This window comes from Nipponia nippon, unplaced genomic scaffold (genome assembly GCF_047370975.1).
Source record: "Nipponia nippon isolate SJK-2023a ecotype South Korea unplaced genomic scaffold, ASM4737097v1 scaffold_3, whole genome shotgun sequence".
NCBI lineage: Eukaryota > Metazoa > Chordata > Aves > Pelecaniformes > Threskiornithidae > Nipponia > Nipponia nippon.
The window spans coordinates 14,003,169-14,022,533 of record NW_028262347.1 but is presented as its reverse complement, the minus strand read 5'-3'; the positions used below and the strand labels follow the sequence as shown (position 1 = coordinate 14,022,533).

Here is a 19,365-nt window from a genome sequence, read left to right as displayed (position 1 = left end):
TTAGCAATACCTAAAGACCACTTTAAACCTGAATGCTGCTACAGTAAGTACAGCAGCAAAAACAAAGTTTCTTCTATGTATGGAAACTGTGTGCGTATGGGGGGTGTGTGTGTGTATGTTACAGTTAGAGAGGAATCCAAATTATGCACTGATTATGAAACTCAGTAATTATGATCTAAAATAATTATTAGCTGTATAAGAAACGTCACATTTAAAGTGTTTTAGCAATATTGTGCAATGAATCCCAGAAGAGCCAAAGTAAAGATGGTAGGTAAATAAATGATAACTGAGCAAGCCAGGTAAAATGAAATTGTAGTAGTAGTATTTTCAGTGGTAATTACAGAAGGGAAGTCTGTCATTGCTTAACTGAGAGTAATAGAGACAAAAGTCAAGAAATCCAGCAGTCACATGGCACTTAATTAGTATGAATGGAACATATTATACAGACACTGATCAGGTCTTTATGACTCATTTAAAATGAGATTAGTTTCAGGTTTAAATCAGAAATTCAATTTATTTGTTGTATACAAAGGATACAACACACCTTCCTCAGATTTATTGTCCACAATGTCCTTTGTGTTCAAATTGAGTATTTTGAGAATCCATGAGGGTTCCTGATTGTTAGTTTGTTACTTATAATCTAAGTGGTGAAATTGTAACTGAGGATCTGCCAGAAAACCCACTGTGATTATTTTTATCCCCTTCAGAAACAAAAGTGACTAAATACCAAAATGTCTCGAGGGTCAGAGTGTACAAAAAGTACTTGATGCTGATATTCCTGAATGTTTCCTTTAACTATTTGCAACCAGCATGAAACATTTTGACACTTGTGGAAAGACACATCATTGCATTTCAGTTTGTCAGATCAAAGTCAAATGTTTCATTCGGACTTAGTTTTTATGTGTACCCTTGAGCTGTTCAACAGCTTCCTGGCATTTATACTCCATGCTCCGGTTCTTTCATGTGCTGGGTCCCTGTCCCAAGTTGTGCTGTCTGCAACAGTAAAGACATTTCTGCATCTGTGGGTATAACAGTGCATTGGTTTTGTCAGAAAGCAGAAAAACTTTGGCAAAATTGTTTCCTGTGGAAAATTTAACTTTTACAGAAACAGCATTTTCCATTGAAACACCACATTTTTAGAAAACTTCCAACCAACTGCACTTAAAATATATTTCAGGAGTGTTATTTTTAAATCTGTGAATGCTAACATCTGGTTTTTATCCTAAATGACCTAGATTACAAAAACTTTTCAGACTCTCAGTATAGATAAAATTAATTGGGGTTTCACTTGCAGCATATATTGATCATAATTTAATTATAATTACAGTAATATGTTAATAATTACACACCACTGTAACGAATATGTTACTCCAAATTAGTACTTAAAATCTAAGAGTTTGTAAATTATTGCAAGGGGGAGGAGAAATTGGTGACAAAGTGAGCGATCATTGTAATGTAGTCACACCAAATTACAAGGAATGCACAAAGTCTTGTTTTGCTGGACAGGGGAGGAATCAGGCCATAGAAGACGATGCCCTTAGTCAGAGCTGTAGGTTTCTTTCGGCCTTCCCTCCCACCCTAGTTCTTTGATTTCTTTCTAGAACACAGTTTTGGGTAGATATGCACTGGGTTTTGAGCACGGCCCCGAGCCACACAGCCATTGCAGCCAAACAGCGCTGAGGTGAGCCTGTGCTCCACCTCAGTCTTCAGGGAAAGCTCTGAAGCTTGGTAAACGAGGATGTTTGGTACTCCCCCCCATCGGCTGGGCATAAGCGTGGTATGCATGCCGGGAAACACGTTTACCAATTAACACAAGCTTACCTTGTGGGAACATGAGAAGCCACCTTTGAACAGAAAAAACTGGCTGTCTTCCTTCCCTGCAGCAGCTGAAGAAGTGCACGGCAAGGCAAAATGAGATGAATAGCGGAGAAGCTGCAGGTGATCTACTTGCTCTTCTCCAAGGACCATCCTTGTATGGATTGTTAAGACATAACCACAATTTTCTTCTACAGATTTTGGTTGCAACTTCCTGTTCTATCTATAGGGTGAGTAATTCGCCCTGCATCTCTCTCTCTTTTTTCCGCCTCTCTCCTACCGCCACACAAATACACACTCATGCACACATGCTAGATTGGTCAGATGTCTGGGTTTAACCCAGACAGTTTGAGTTTCAGACCAAAAGTCTCGGTTAAAGTGCTGCTTTTGCTGCTGAAAGTTTAGATTTCTGCGTTCATAGCACAGAGATGAGACAGCCTCATGGAACATTTGCAGGGCTGAGGGAGATAAAACTGATGCTGTTGGGTTTGGGCTCAGGGCTGTCTGGCAGCTCTCACAGGTACGCATGCACATGCAAATAGTGCTAAGCAAAGTTCTCCACCCAGCTGTTTCTAATGTCTTTGTTTTGTGTATGCCTTTGTTTTGGCTAGCGACACATGCCTAGTTTGGGGGGCTTTTTTTTCTTCTGAGATTGTATATCCTTCTTATCAGTTAACCCAAATGAAAGGTCACTGTTACACTTGCTAGTCTACAACAGTTTATTACAACGCAGCGGTAGGTTATGAACCAGGCCAGACTGATACCTGGGGCCTTTCAATGTGAGGCGAGAATGACAGATTCAAATGCAGTAAATCATGATCTTTCCTTCTCTCCTAATCAAGTCCTCTGTAACTCTATTCTGTGAATAAATGAGCAGAGTGAAGAAAACCATACCACATTCATCAATCAGTTGCTTAGTCCCAGGTATCACTTTTCTAAAGTTACATGCCATCTGGCACTGGGAGCAGGTTTGCCGGGGCAACTGCTGAGCAAACTAAGCAACCTTTCTGAAGCAGATGGAAATCAAGCAAGGTGGCATGAAAAGATTATATGACGCTCCAAGTCACAGCTATCCTTGGTGATCTCTGTGTCCTTTCTGTCTATCTATCTATCTGTCTTGTTTCTGTATTTCCCTTTAACGCTGCTTTTGGATAGGGGAGAAAGAGGAGGCTTGGAAAAGGAAAAGCAGAAGGAAGAGAGGGATTAAAGCAAGAAAAGCAGACATCTTTGTGGCTCTTCAGGGCTGATTGATTAGCTCACTTACGGAGGCTGGTGCGAAGGACGTGGAGAAGAGACTGAGCTCTGACAGCTGATGTTCTTGTGTGGGGTGCTCAGCCTTCAACATTCGTGTGCAGCAGGAATTTTTCAAGCTTCACTACCTCGGCATGGAAGAACTGATGCCCTTTCCCAGTTCCTTGATGTAACCTTATGTCTGCTGTACGTTAGGTTCCATCAACACCAACTGCAAAAAAAATAACCCTTTTATAAGAGGCTGAAGGCTGCAGCAAATCATGCGAGAATGCTAACCCTCGCAATTTTCCAACCTGCCCCTCTGCCAGAGATGACTGCGTCTGTAGCAGCTGCAGCAGAACGAAACGAGGGGCCATGCAGCACCAGCTACAGTTCAGGGACCTATGTTGTAGCTCAAAACTTGCCTTCGCTAGCAAGATGATGAGTTGATGGGTGTTGAATTGGGCTGAGGGTGGGGTAATCTGCCATTTTGCTAATTCTGGTATAGAGGTGGTAATCCTTGGCAGTCAACTAAAACAGTAGTGTCTTACACCACCACAGGAAGGCCAGGCTTTTATGTAGGTTTGTTTCGGTAGCAAAGCCAGCTTAACTGAATCATCTGAGTTTTTCTATGGGCTTACATTGCAGCGGAATGGGTTCCCTGAGCTGGTGCGATGTATTGTCCAGCAAGCGGTCGTGCTGGTGCGACGGCAAGCACAACGTGCTGCCGTGGGTGGGAACCAGCAGCAGAAAATGGGCGATTTGGCAGCAGTGCCTTAACCAGGCTACGCTGCTCAGCACGGACCTTTATCATTAGCCTGCGTGACAAAGTTTTACTGGACCAACTCCAACAGTAAAGGCTGTCTCGTTCTTCACCAATAAAACTATACTTTAAAAGACTCAGTATATTTATTATGCTGTAAGGCTATAACCAAGTTATAAGTGTAATCAGGACACCAAACATGAAGATGTTTTAATTTTTTCACATAAAAGGCAGAAATAGCACTCTTCATCTTGCTGGCTCGTCATGTTTTGTCATCGCCAAAGCATCCAACGCCAGGTAAGAAAGACATTTTGAAGTGTTTTCTGCGGGGAAGCCCGGAGGGCCCCGCCGCCGGCCTGAGGGCGGCAGCCCCTGCCCTCCGGGCGCGCTGAGGCAGCCCCGCACCGCCACCGAAACCCACCCCGAGCCCCTGACGCACACCGACCGGCAGCACCTCCGCCCTTCACCTTCGCGTGCGGACATTTTTATTAAGTATACACGTATATACACACACAGGCGGGAGCAGTCCCCGGAGAGGAGTCCGCGCCCGGCCCGCCACCTGCCCCGGCCCGCCATCTTCCCACCGCCCGGTGTTTACCACAGCGGCGCCGCCCGCGGCCCTGCCCCGCGGGAAGCCCTTCGCCCCGCCTCGGTCACCGCCACCGCAGGGACCCCCCGGGCACTTTCCGCGGCTGCGGGAAGCCCTTTTCCTTCGGGCGTTTCAGCAGGACGCTTCCTGAGGAGACGACAATCCCCAGCCCCGCTGCGGGCCGCCGAGCGCGGGGGACGCAGCGCTGGCGTGACTACGCGTCCCGGCATGCCCCAGCACCGACCGTGCCTCCCGGCCCCGCGGCTGCAGGCACCACCGCCGCCCTATTGTACTCCAGCCAGAGGAAACCGCACTTCGCTCCGCTCCACTCCACTCGGCCTCCCCCGCTCCCCCCGCCTTCCAAGTGGTCCCTTCCAGAGCTCCCTTCGGCGGCCCTTCGGAAGGTCCCATCCGTGGGAAACGGGAGGGGCCGGCGGGGCGAGGCAGGGAGCGGAACGAAGTTCTCCCTCGAGGATGGGCCAGCCGGTGATTAGCGTGCGCGGTCACCAGTAGGACGAGGCGGCCGTCAGGAGGAGCCAATGGGCGCGAGGCGGGGGCGGGCCGGCTCCCGAGGCGGGGCGGGCGTAGGAAGCGCCGGAGGAGCGGGAGCCGCGCCTGCGCGGGGGGAGGAGGTGGGGACTTCGTCGTGTCCCTGTGTCGGCGGCGGCGTCCAGGGAGGGTCGGGCGGAGGGAGGGGAGGATGGAGCGGGCGGCCGAGCGGCCGTGAGCGGGGTGGGGAGCCGCGCCGCGCCAGCAGGCCGCGGGGCAGGCCCGGGGGGTGGGAGAGCAGAGGCGAGGCAGGGAAGGCAGCCGGGTGACGGGTGCGTGCGGCGGAGGGGGCTCGAGGCGGAGAGCGGGCGGGCGGCCGGGGCTCCCGCTCCGCAGGGCGGCCGGCGGGGCAGGATGAGCCAGGAGGAGATCCTGAGGAAATTCATTAAGCGAGTCCAGGCCATGAAGGACACGGACCACAATGGGGAGGACAACTTCGCCAGCGACTTCATGGTGAGGGGCGGCGGCGCGGCGGGGGGGGGGGGCGGGCAGGGCTCCTGCCTTCCCCGCGGGGCCGGGGGGGTGGTCCCGCCGCGGGGGCCGGGGCGCCGGGCTGCCCTCGCAGCCCCTTCCCCATCCCCCTGCCAGCAAGGGAGCGTCGGGGGCAGCGCCGCTTCCCTGCGAGCGACCTGCTATTGTGTAGCCCCGGAGCCCGGCCGGCTCCCCCCCGTGCCCCCCACCACTTTTGGAGGGGAGGCGGCCGCCTTCGTTTGCCCGTCTGCCTGCCCCCACCCCCCGGGAGGGTTTGTCGCCGCGGCCCCCTGCCCCGGCCCTCCTCTCCTCCCGCGGCGGCGGTAGGTGATCGGCTGTAGCAAAATTAAACGGGAGCCTTCCCCCCCGCCTCCCCCCCTTCCTTCCCCGAGCAGATAAAGGGGCAGAGGCGGCTCGGGGAGGGCTGCTGGCCCTGCCTCTCCCTTGCAGCCCCTTTTCCCGCGGGGCTGCCCTGTACAATGTCATCTGGGGATAATGGGGCGCTCCCTCCCTCCTCTCCCCCTGTATCTGCCCCTGTAGCCGCCTGCTTGAGAGCTCTCTTCTTTCCGAGGAGATGTGTTAAATGTATTGAATAGTCCTTGGAGGAATATTCATCTTCCCTTCCCGAACATCTCCCGTGGCTCCCCATCCCCCATCGCAGCCCTCCCTCGTCCTTTCTTCCTTCCAGATCAGTTCACCGTCAGCCTTTGCTTAACGCGTGTGCTCGGGGGATGAATTTATTGGAGAATTAGCTCTTTTCCTGGTTTATTTTAGCTGTTTAATCGGGCTGTTAAAATGTTTGAGGGGATTTATCTTTTGAATAGACGGTCTGAGCTGTGAACAATAATTTTGACTGGGCAGATGTCGCTGGCACTTTTCAATATTGTTTAAACGCTTAATATGAAAATACAGTTTGACCACAGAAGAGCTGAAGCTGAGCGGGTTAGCGCCCTCCGTATACACGTATCTTTGTAGCTTGTTTTATTATCTGGTGCTATTTGGGATTAAAACCACATCGCTAGCCCTTTAAACTGTCAGTCTTTGCTAGTGGTCTGGGAACAACACACACACAAAAAATCTCAATGTAAGTGTGGCATCGGGGATTGTCTGAAATGTGGGGAGGAGGCCGCGGATGTTGCGCAAGGCGGAGGGGCGTTGGGAGCGGTGGCAGGTCCAGGGGTGGAAGGGGAAGTGGAGCGGACTTTGGGAAGTAACGAGTTCATCCAGGGTGGGGTGGGAGCCCGTGGGAAATCGGCCACGCTCTTTGGGCAGGATTTTGCAAATACTGAAAGTATGCTGCCGAAACATCTGAGCGTGTGGAAAGGAAGAGAGAAATATGTAAGATGAAGAGTGGCGTTGGAGCGATAGGACACTTCTAAATCTATTTTGCTGAATAGAGCATCTTCACATGAGAATTTAAAGGTTAAATACTTTGACAGAGCTGTTTCATTAAGTGATAGTTTTAGTAATGTAATTGCTATTAGACACAAACTGACATCTTGTCTTGTACTAATGAGTCCGTCTTGTTCATGTAAACTACGTGTGCTTTACAGAAAGGGTGGCCTAGACTAGTGAAAAATGCGGGATTTGTTTAATAGCCTTTATGTTAAATACTTTGTACTAGATCTCCTAACCCAGTTCTACCATTTCATATCTGATAAATAGCCTAAGGTTTTAGCTTTGTTATAGTCGAATGACATACAATAGTTTTGTCGTCCTTTCTTCTAAGTAGTAGCACCCCTGTATGGAAAAACAGCTTTTGTTTCAATTTCTCTATTTGACACCATGTTGTTTCTATAGCTTTCAACTGTATAGTCAGTAAGCTTTCCCATCACTTTCACAGAGCAGCAAGGAACGAGAATGCTGCTAAAAATTGGGAAAATAGGATCGTAGGAGCTAGTTGGCAAGGCATTTCAGGAGAAAGATGTATTACCTGAAACAGCGTTAAATGCTTTGGAAAGAATTGCATTCAAAATTTGTTTTGTCCTCTTAATGCTTTCTATTTCAAACTTTCATATTTGATTTTTGCATAATAAATTACAGGAAAACCAGGAAACTAGAATGCTGATCTTTGGCCTTAATATTCACATTAGTCTCATTATTCACCTTCATGTACTAAAGCAGATACAGATTAGTATGGCGACACGAATCATAATTACTGATTTATTTATTTTTTCCACTATGAACATGTTGGGGTATTTTGTTGGTTTTTTGGGTGTGTGTTTTGGTGTGTTTTTTTTTTTTTTTTTTTTTTTTAAGAGCCATGCTTAGATGCTCTTTAAAATGATTGAAAGGGAGAAGAAAAGAGAGGTGAAGGGGGTAAAAAGCTTCAGTATTCTGCTTTCTTTAAGATTTAGTACAGATTTTTTCTTTGGGGGGGAGGAAGTTGTATTTTCTCATTTAAGTGCAGGATGTACTGTTGCTGCTTAGCAGTGGCAAATTCGTGGAATAGGAATTGCTGTTACTCATCGCTTCATTTCCCAGTCAAAATGGAATCTAAAAATAGGAACGGAATAGTGGGTGAATGCAATTGAAAACAATTCTTTATTTTCACATCTTTATTGCTTTTGAATATGTTGAGTAATAGGCTTACAGAATTATATTTAGGCCTGAGTGAATGAACTAAAAGTACTTGATAGGCAGATGCCAGGGAACGCTGGAAGAGAGGGTAGAGAAGCTAGAGTTATGTGCAGGTAGACTGATTAGTCTGGCTGAATGTTACTGAAAATCCGTAGTGTAGATGACTGAGACTGCTGTTTAATAATGCTGTTGACATGCCTGAAAACACATTCCACTTGGGAGGTGGGAAGTTGATTCCCTCTGCCCCCCTGCCCGCTACGTACAAGATAAATTGTATCATCTGGGCACCAACAGCAAGTTTGTTACTGGAAATCAAATGTATTTAATTTTAATTAGTTTGCACTAGAAAGTAAGCAGGACTTACTAGTAGATCACTTCAGTACTATGGGTGTGCACAGTTAGGTTTAAATGAAGTGGATAGTTTGAAAACAGTGTATGCTTGCCTGTTTGCTTTGCCGATAAGCATGTATCTGTGGATATAGGGGTAAGTGGCCTTTTCCTAAAATAATGTAGGTTAGGATTTCACTAGTACGGTTATGATACATCAAAGAGTATACTTTTCCCTTGTTTTCTGCTGACATTGCTATTTGGGCAAAAGGAAGTAAGTATAGATTGCTTCCTCTTGGTGTTTCATGTTGCATGAATACAACCAGCCTGGTCTAGATTCTCCTTTTCCATAATGGGTGTGCGTCTTGCATTAAACAAGGGTTGGAAGTCAAAGCTCCATATGGAGGTAAAGAAAACAGTTTTTCTAGATTTTAGAAAGGCCTGAAAAAGTATTTTTTGCCAATTTTAATTTATCTGCAACTAACATTTTTGTTTTCTTATGCAATAATCTTGACAAAAGCGTTCTGATACTCTTGTTTCTGTTGTTTGTCTGATGTAGATTGCCGTTGTTATAGGAGAACTGTGAAATTTGAATGGTATAAAGCTTTACCTTAAAAATCAGATGTACTGTTTCAAGTGTTCTGTGGTATATGACAGTCTTGCTTAATCTTCTGGGTTATATCTCTGGCTAATTCGTTGCCATGGAACACAGAATGTCTGAAAGTGTTTGTGGTTTTTGCAATGGGTGCTGTGTAGGGGACCCTCAGCTGTTGTTTGAAGGTAGTGGTGTCAAATGATCCTGTCTTAGATCATCAGTCTAAATAATACTGATTTTTAACAACTTTGCAAGGAGTTACTAGGTACCTACATCTGATCTCAGATCTTTTTATACCTTTCATTCAAGATGACATCGGTAACTAGCTCAAACAGCTGAATATTTTGTGTATCTGTGTTCTGTTCAATCCATCTAAGCTGAAACCCTTAGGTCTGGAGACAGTAGAGAACTCCATGTGCTATTTTCTAAAGTATGAAAGGGGGCTTGAATGGGTCATAGATTTGAAACAGGTAAAATGGTAGTTCCTATGGTTTTAACCTCTTGATGGTTTTATTTTTGAAATTTTTAATTTTAAGCACTTCTACCTCATTGTTCTGTGAAAATCCTGTTTAAAAAAGGGGGAGGTGGAACGTGCTTGACTTCTAAGGATAAAAGCAAAGCTGATCATATGCAGAGCTACGCCAGATGTTATAAAACTTGCCTTCCTTTTTCCCTTTTTTTTTTTTTTTCCGGGAAAGTGCATCTTTTCTAAAATGCCTAAGATCACTAAAAATGAATTGGCAATCTAGACTATTCCAAATCACTGATCAAGACTACTAAAATACATAGTGAAAGTCCATGTACTGATGGCAGTTGTGACATTGATTTTGTTCTAATTCCTGTACATTCTGAAAGAGCATTAAAGATATCACAAATGGTATATTGAACCATAGCCATAGTGCTTGGGAAACACCTTTCTTAAAAGCTCGTCTGTGTATTAATGTGCATTTGTGTAAACCTTTCTGATTCAAATACCGTTAATGCAGCTCTTGAGTATCTGTGAAGATATTTTTCAATTTTATAAGGCAAGCATATAATCTGGAAACTTAGTGAAGCAAGGTAAGAGTATTATATCTCTCTGCATTATTATTTTTTAAATTTAAAAAATGTAGACTTTTTTGAAATGATGTTTTCTAGTATTTATTTACTTAATGAGTTTCATGATTGTAGCACATAGTTTGAAACATGAACTCTCAACTTATGCTTTATCATATACGTTATAAAATACACACTGTCTTTTTAAGAGTAGTAGCTTTTATCTGTTAAGGCTAAACTAGGAAAAATGCTTTGGTAGAATCAACTAGATGGTAAACTGTTTCTTGAAACTTCCAAAAAAAAAAAAAAAAAGATTTAGTTGGTGTAAATACAGGTTTGCATGGAATTCATGTAAATTGGGGGCTTTTGAATGAACATCAACAGTTCTGAGCACTTTCCTTCCCTTAAGTGTGATAGCAAGAGTGATTGCTGTAGAGAAGATGACCCATAAGTATGTTGTACAGCTGATCTGTTATAAGAAGCTCTGCTCTTACAGATGTGTTAATAGGTCACAGACAGCTGTCACTTCAGATATGCTTTGAGCCTTTTTATAATTTCAGAATAAAAAATGGGTCTACTACTCATCTTCCACAGTATGCTTTACTTTGAGTGTATTTTTGAAGTTTTATTTCCATTAACTGTATTTCAGCTAGATGCTGTTAATTTGATTGGGGACACCCCCCACCCCCAACAGATTACTTCATTGTGAGCAGTGATAGTCATCCAGGCCATTCATAGAGCTTCATTTACACAGACTACGTCTGGCTGGAGCAATATGACTGAATAGTAATTTCAGTAACCCTTAACTTCAGAGGCTTCTGAAATTTTGTGAAATAGTGTTCTTTAAATGTTATACAGAAATACAACTTTCTGTGAACAACCATTCAGTTTAAATATTCAGCTTTTTTGTCCCCTTCTGAGGAAATGAGGGCTGTTCCTGTTGTTTCAAAGATGCCATTCTGAATTTTCATAGGGGCTGTTGAATACAACCACAAAGCTGCTGTAGTGACCCTGGGGTGTAAGAACTTGCAAACTCTGCCTGAAAATGCAGTAGTTCTTTCAGGTAAATGAAACTAAAACATGTCAGTTAGGCAATGCTCTGGGTTGTGTCAAATAGCTTGTGTGGTAGTAAGTTCTGTTTGCTCAGTCTCTAAAGACAGCAGTGTGTAAGTCTACTGTTCTTATGGAGTAAAGGGTTGTGTACTGATTTTGCTGAATATTATAGAATTGTTCAGGAGGAACAAACAGTAATCTTGGCCTTGTCCCTCATGACATCCTACATGCATCCCTAATAATTTAAATAGCGTATCGAATACATACTTCGCTTTTATTCTGATCTCAATCCTACAGTAGCTTTTGCTGTATGTGGTTATACATATATACACATAGATACATATATATATAGATATGTCTTATGTGACCATAGTTCATCAACCCTAGACCCTAATCTATAGTTCTGTAGATCTATGTACAAGCAGAGATATATGTATATACCTATGTATAGATCTGGATGTATGTCTGTATACTACCCTACTATATGTGTAACTGATGCTGTGGCAAGAATTTCTTGGTTTGGAGTGTACACAATTTACCTTAAAACTGCAATAGGTTCAGGGTATTTTTCCTTGAGGTTCTTATAGCTAAATAGAAGTTATCAGCTCTGCAAGCAGGAAAAGGTTAATCTGAATATCTGCTTATCTAATGTGTATACATTTGCTAATAGTGCAACAGAAGTCCGAGGCTTTTAAATTCATTTTAAAGCCATTAGTTTGTAATAAATGGAAATCCTGTTTGATTTTCTTCACCGTTACTATTTAAGATTCGTTGATTTTGTGTTGTGTACTACAGTATGCTTAGTACATAGGACATTTTGACATAGGGAAAATAGTAATGTACTAGTTAGTGCTGGGAAAAGGTGAAAATATAGTAATACCTTGAGTACACATTTGTGGAAGTGAAATCAGAAGCTAGATGATGTTTTTCTTCTTGGTCTTATAAAACAGCTTTCATTTAGGGAGAGGCATCAGTGTTAAAGGTTGGAGAGGGAATTGAGTAAAGCATAAGTTAATTGGGTAGAGCAGAAGCTCTTTGTGCTGTTAGGAAGTACCGTGCTTGCATCCTGGTATTTGCATCCTGGTGTTTTCCTTGGGCTGTTGTACTCCGCAGTTGCTACCGTTATGCCAGTGCAAGCTTGGATAACTCAGCTGTGTATATTTGCCCTAAATGAAGCATGGATATGCATTTCTGTTTCTGTTAACTAGCATGTGAATGTCACGGAGAGATTAAGCCTTTTGTTTTTCTGCTTCATGTGGCAAAAAAACTTGCCAATATAAACTTAACTCATTAATTATTTTTTCAAATTTAACCAGTCAGAATGTGTTCATGGAAGGAGAGTACAGCTGTTGAGTTTCTGATCCAGAACCAGGAGCCCCCCAGAGAGCGTCCCTATTGTTAGAGTACTGTCGCGAGTCCCTCTACATCTTCGAGAAACAAAATTGTGTTCAGGCCCAATACCGCTGAGACAGTACAAGTACAAAGCTAGTAGCTTTACTAGGTAAGCTGAGAGTGCAACAGCAAGGTGAGGAAAGAGTTGTAAGAGGAGAAGAGCACGATGAAGTCCGTCAGACTTCAGGACCATCATTCTGGGTTGGGAGCTGTTGTTTTAAAGTATCTTTGAATACTGATGTCAGGATGTTTCAGTCACCGCAAGGTTTGCGTAGGAAAGTTACAGCTCGTATCTCTGAGGGCCTTGTTCTAGCTACCCTTTTGCCATCAGCTTTAGAATGAAAAAAATCTTACACAGCTAAAAGGATGAAGTAGAGAAATGTTTCCCAAAAGGTACCAGATAAATAGCGGTATAAATGGATGACCTAGTTTGATTGACCTAATTTTTCCTCCTATCTATCCTCCTACAAACTGATACTTTTAATTTCTTTAAAAGGTAGTTTTATTGGTGGTAATCAATTTGTGGGAAGACTTAAAGGCAATATTGCTCTAATGGAAGGGTCTTTTGAAAGAAAAGCCTAGAAGCATTGAATTATCAGCTGTAAAAAGTAGCAAGCTGCTGTAGCCAGTTACTTCCATGGGAGAAAGCTATTATAAGAGGACTGAAGCTATGAATGATGTTACCTTGCGGGCTAGATGTGTCATTAGGAACAAAAGCAAATAAAGACACGTTTCATTCATTCAGATTTCTAGAAGGAAGCATTAGTAGTTTTGAAGGAAATCCTACCATGATGCTTCTGACAGTTCATTTTTTGAATTTATTTTACTTCTGAGCTCCCTTAGTCTAGTAAAAAGAATTGAATTGCCTAGTGTTATGAATGTGCCAAGGGCAACTACATTAGTAGACTGAAAGTTGTAAGTGCTGTATGGATAGGTTGGCTTGTTCAATTTTTAATTTGCTATGATATGGAGAAATCCTAACACAGCTGTTAAGTGTTCATAAGTGTATCCATATAATTTAAGGCTCCTTTCTCTTTGGAGGAAGGGCTATACTCTTATTTTTTTACATGTTGGAGAGCAGGCCTTGATTCTTAAACATTATTGAATTATATTAGTTTTAAGTGTATGATCTTAGCTATGAGTTTTGGTGTCTAAAGTCATGGGTTGGAAAGCATCGGTCTCTAAGGGGAAGTTAACTTAGTTAAAACCATATTGTTTTAAAGAACATATGCACTACTTTAATCTCTCTTATTTAGTTATAATACTGAACTTGTCAATTTTAAACAAACTTTTTTACATTAACTTCCTTCTTATGTAGTCTTGTAAGTTGTAGCTGGTTTTGTTTGTTTTTCTAAGGTCAGAGTACAGCGGTGTCCTCTTGAACAATTTTGCATCTTGCTGCGTTAGTCTGTCTTGTCGTTCTTACTGCCTCATGTGGATGACATCTGCGTTTTGTTTTTCATCTGAAAACACACAGATGTTTTGTACTCTGTGATCACAGGAAGAACAGCTCCTACGTGGATCATGAGAATGAGAGCAGTTCTTACTTTGGTTTTGGAGAGGTAGATGACCATCTTTCAGCTGTGCAGCAGAGCTACAGTGGGAACAAGGGGCCAAGACTTTTTCTTCTGGACAGCTAATAAAGGACAATCAATGGGAGGCTGAAAAGCATGTGGTACATGAGTGGCATGGTCTCATTTTCCTGCTTTTATTGAGGCTGGGCAGTTAGCACCTCTGCTGTTGTTGCTATCTTTCATATCTGCTGTAGGGTCAGTATCATGGACAAGAAATCCATTTCTTGTGCTGAGCTGGATGTCTGCAGCTGCAGCTGTTTAGACAAGGTTCTAGTTCATGCAAGTTTTGGCTGGACTTCAGAGACCGGTAGGCAGCTACTCACCACATTTGAGAGTTTCAGGGGGCTGTTCCAGAATTTTCATATTGTTTTCTGTAGGTTTTTTTTTTTTTTTAATAGATGTTGTCTTTCATTTATGCTAGTATGGCATTACTCCTCTGATAGTTCTTGGAGGACAGCTATCTTTGAACAACTGGGTTCCTAATTCAAAGGATGCTATATGGGCTTCCTGTCTTCAGGTGTTCAAGGAACTTGCCAGTGTAGATTATGCATCATGTTGAAATGACTGATTGCTGTGGGAACTGCACAGCTCTTAAGAAGCCGGAGTGGTGTTCCACTCTGTCCTAGATGTTTCACTTCTTATTTGACTGTATTTGACTCTCTAATGCATAACCCTGTGGTGGAACAGTGCCTTTTTTTCCTCAAGGCACTCAGTGTTCTGGGAGCATATATGGTGCTTGGGTATAGCTTCCTACTTACAGATTTTTCTTATTGGATTAATTGTCCAGTATTTGTGTGGTCTTACTGCACAAGGCTGAGAAATTAATTGACATAAAAAGCAGAACAAACAAAGAAAAACAAGCGATACAAATAGTGCACTGAGACTGTGGATAGTTGGGTTTGTAAGTTGATGACTAGCTACTCTGTGAATGAGTAAAATTGATCACGGTGGTGCCTCAGTGGTAAATGTATTATGTCCTGTATTTTTGCAGTGCATAGCTTTTTTTTTTTTTTTTACTGCTTTTCTGCATGTAGAAAAGAAGTCTTAAATTTTCCTTTATTTTCTACTTGAATCTTTGCCCTCCTGCATAGGAAGCAGGATTACAACTGGAAGCTATGCTTTCATTATTAGTTACTCCCTCATGTATATTCTGATAATTTTAGCAAATAGGTAATTGTTAATTGAAATGAATACAGTTGTCCAGTAGGAGTACTCAAGGGAATTGTTTAGCTCAAAATAAAGCTGGAAAATGAAACACTATTCTGGAGGGAAGGGCATATGTAGGTTAGTTTAACTGCTTCTAAAACCTGAGAATTCCCACAGAAATGAATTAATTATAAATTGCCTATAGGGCAGCACTCCTATTGCACAACCTGCTAAAGGAAGGAAATAATCTCTTAGATATTGTGAGTCTCCCCAGATAGCTCTAAGTATTTGACAGTTTGTTCTAAGACTTCCATTTTTAGTAGTATAGGTGGTTACACAAAGCCGCGTTCATTTTTATTATAACCAAATTAAAATGTAAAACTAGTTTTAACTTGTTTCCTGTGAGGTTGCATAAACATAACCATTTGTAAATGTTAATGAACATATACGGAACTATATGTAAATGTTACTGGAGAAAAATGACTATAATTTTAGGCAGGTAGAAGGATCTTGAAAAGTATTTCAGGCACTCACTGGAATTTATTTTGGTAAAGAAATGAGTTGTTTTATAGATATTTTATTTTTCTGTTACTTCTACTTCACGAAGAGTAGGCTCAGAAGGGAGAAATGTAACTTACGTTGTTTCCTTTAACAGCTTTTTGCTATAAAACTGGAACATGGGAGCTTTGCACTTAAAGCTTTGGACACGAGTCTGTTTTTCAAACTGAATGTTCTGAAGAAAGTTGTCATTAAGCTGGATGTTAAGCCATATAGTCACTCACAAATCAATCTCAACCTTTTGTGTTTTCCTTATAAACAGAAGAACTTTTCCAAAGGCTATTCCATAGAACTGCTGTGGGAATTGCCCTGATATTCTGTAGTAACATTGTTCCAGTTGCTTCTTAAACTGGTGCCAGATATTTTCTTAATATTTTGATTAAGATGATTAAATTTGAGCTTTAATTTCTTTTCTTTGTTTTTTTTGTTACAGTGGAAATGCAGCCTGCATGTTGTTTAGGATGTGAACTTCCTATTTTTCTTGTTCTGAAAAGAACAGGTAGAAACTTGAATACGTGCAACTGTGGCAGAGAGAGGCCTAGTTGTATTTCTTACACATTACAGAAATCTATAAGCTGTTAATAAATGATTTAAATTGAGAGACCAATAACACTGAAAAAATGTGTGTATCCTAAAGTCAGCAAGCTGTTGCCATAAATCCATGTATAAACTGTGATTTCCTAAAGGAAAATAATACTTACTGCTAAAATGCTAGCCAATCCCATAACTAATTCTAATATGGAATAGCCAGAATGAGAGCTTACATTTGGTAATTTATACATTATTAAACACTATAGCATTTTTGGTGCAAAGCTATAGCAATGTAGCTTTCTGGCACACCATTTTAAAAAGCACTAGCGCTGTTTAAGTTGGTGATTGCGTGAAAATGAAGCCAGCATCCTTTTGTACAGTCTTATAGCATACATAATAGGCTTCCCTTCCTGTATTCATAAAAAAAAAGTATTCCATGTCTGGTAAAGTAAGGCAATATGATCATCCAATGAAGAAAGTATGTGGATATAAAAACCTCAGTGATGATATTTTCAGCTCTTATGGATGAAGATAACTTCCAGACATATTAAGTGTACATCAGGCCAGGATGCGTTTAGAAGTGAGAAAAGTAGCAATGAAGTGAAAAGGGAATTCAGTGCAGGGATATAATTAAGTAGTGAACTGATTTATTTCTAGAGAGACAGTACCTTTGAACTAAACATGACCATGATTTTAGTCAGGTAAAGGACCTTGTATGGCATGTCAGGGAGCCACTGGAATTGGATTTAGCAAATAAATGCAAAATGAGTTCCTTCTATTCTTGCATTTAAGTGCCATGTCCTATAGATTTTATGGGGTCACTGTATTATTTAACACTTTAAAACCTCCAGAACTTGATCCCGAAGTCAGGAGTTTCCTGAATCATGTACTGATGGTGTAGATTTTTCAGGTGTTCCTTGCAAACTATTCCAAGACAAGTGATAATAACACAGCAGACAATATTTACTTACAAGATTTGTATGATTTTTTTTTTTCCTTTCCCTGTTAACAGATTCTTGCTAGTATGGTATTGGAATTTAGCATTGACTGGCAACAACTGAGAACGTCAAATGTTCTGTTTGTAGGAATGTAGCTTACCAATTTTATATGCTTGAACCGAAGATTTGTTTGGATAGAGATCACAACCTTCTCTCCTTTCTGTGGTAGGTCAGCTTAATAAGTATATGATTGTCATATAAAACCTTTTTGTTTATAAACTGGGCTTGAGAGAACCTTCAGAAGAAAGTTGGGGAACTTTGCTTATGCAACTTGTATTGTGAATTTTAAGTGTACCTCAAATGCCATGGAGGAAGGATTTTTGCAGAAGAAAAGATAGAAGAAAACTTGCTCGTGTGTGCTTCCTTTTGCATTCCTACTGTTGTCTTTTGATTTGTCTTTAGCTTGCTGGATCTAGCTTCTGGACATTGTATAAACAGGATACCCTTTAGGAATTCTGCATTTATGTCAGCTAGAAGTTGAATCCTCCTTGCAAAGTGTGTAGTTTTCCACTGGGCATAGTACTTCTGTCAGATCTGATGCAAATTGCAACATGTATTTTTTTTGATTCAACACATATCAACTGATCTATCTCAGATATTTTGTTTTCATTTTGCTTCTCTCTCTTTATGGTTGTTGGTTTTTTCTTTATCTTTCTTCCCTCCCTTTTACTCCTGTGCTTGTGCTACTTTATCCCTGTACTGCTAGAATGATTTCTTTATTTTTTAAACCATCAGCTGTTACTGGTTTTGGAAGACAGAGGCCATTGCATGATGAGTGGAAAAACTGTGTGAATAAGTTAAATACCTTTCTTCAACTTTGTCTTTGCTTTGCTTTTAGACTGGAAGCTCTTCAGAACCAGCATTAGCTTTATATAGGTTGTTATGGATTTAATGAACTGAAGGCAAATGGTTGTCTATAATGTAGTTTGGTACCTTTTTAAGCTGTGCAAGCATTGATTGATCAATTGTTGGGTTATAATAAGAGGTAAGGTATATGGGTGGATTTTTTGTTGGTTTTTTTTGTTTTGTTTTAATTCAATGGTCAGAGTAGAACTGGCTGGTCTACTTGAGTCTGGCTTTAAATTCAGAACAGAATAGCTTAGCCACACATTTTATTGGCTTTCTTATCCTCTTAAAGAGAAAGTTAAGTTTGCAAATGTTGCCTAGCTCTGATAATCAACATTTTTTTAATAAGTAAAAATCTTGGAAGAGTGTTAGCTCTGGACAATGGGGTAAGAAGCCTGGGAAGCAGGACAATGAGGCTTAATCAGCCTGGTTAAGGGCAACTGCAGGGATTGAAAGGGTTTCTCCAAAGCTGTTTTGAATGTAACAGGCTGTTTTCTCTCCATGTCTGGAAGTTGGGCTTTTTTGATTCTCTTTGGAAATAGTGTTTGTAAGAATCATCATGCAGACTGTTTCTTATGAACTTTCATGTTATGGTTTGCTCATTTCACCAGAATTAATATTCCAGGGTTTGTACTGGACCAGGAAATAGTGCTTATGGATCCCTCTCCTCAGAAGAGGAACTGTAATATTGAACTATTGTCTAAGCTCGGTTATTACAGAGATTCCTGGAGACCAAAGCCTAATTCGAGTATCTTGAAATAAATCAGAATAGAATCATAGAATCGTTAAGGTTGGAAAAGACCCTTAAGATCATCGGGTCCAACCGTTAACCTAGCACTGCCAAGCCCACCACTAAACCATGTTCTCAAGCGCCACGTTTGCCCGTCTTTTAAATACCTCCAGGGATGGAGACTCAACCACTTCCCTGGGCAGCCTGTTCCAGTGCCTGACTGCCCTTTTGCTGAAGAAGTTTTTCCTAATATCCAACCTAAACTTCCCCTGGCGCAGCTTGAGGCCGTTTCCTCTCGTCCTAGATGTTCCTAAATGTTGATCCTAAATGTTGAGTCCTGACAGCTACAAGGGATGCAGTCAATATTCAGAGAGAATAGCAGTGCAGCTTGCATTGGGGTCATGATGCAATCTTCTAGTAAGTAGCGTGTACTTGAGTGTTCTCACGTAATGTACTATTCACCGTAATGCGTCTGTAAGAAGCACTTGCATCCTGATAAGACATTGTGATACTTCACTGCTCCTGTGAATTAATTCACTTTGGCTGTAGAGTATGTATTTCTGTATTTTCCATTTTAAAGCCA

General features: G+C 41.7%; 1 protein-coding gene and 1 long non-coding RNA gene across 3 annotated transcripts in view; one reads left to right on the top strand and one right to left on the bottom strand.

Moving 5' to 3' along the window:
• Positions 1-453: 453 nt before the first annotated feature.
• Positions 454-4,897, bottom strand: LOC148054501 (uncharacterized). Of its 2 annotated transcripts, none has more exons than XR_015707010.1 (4): positions 4,407-4,897; positions 3,080-3,277; positions 1,822-1,969; positions 454-1,019 (listed from the first exon to the last, which is right to left on the bottom strand). It is a non-coding gene; the product is annotated as an uncharacterized LOC148054501 (long non-coding RNA). The 2 variants fall into 2 exon arrangements; XR_015707011.1 differs by having other exon boundaries at positions 4,642-4,897.
• Positions 4,898-5,167: 270 nt separating this feature from the next.
• PTPN12 (protein tyrosine phosphatase non-receptor type 12) overlaps positions 5,168-19,365 on the top strand; it is an 83,289-nt gene continuing 69,091 nt past the window's right edge. Inside the window, exon 1 of the mRNA XM_087765328.1 lies at positions 5,168-5,399. Within this exon, the coding sequence (XP_087621454.1) occupies positions 5,301-5,399 (99 nt within the window). The 5' untranslated portion in view covers positions 5,168-5,300. The remainder of the gene's footprint in view (positions 5,400-19,365) is intronic.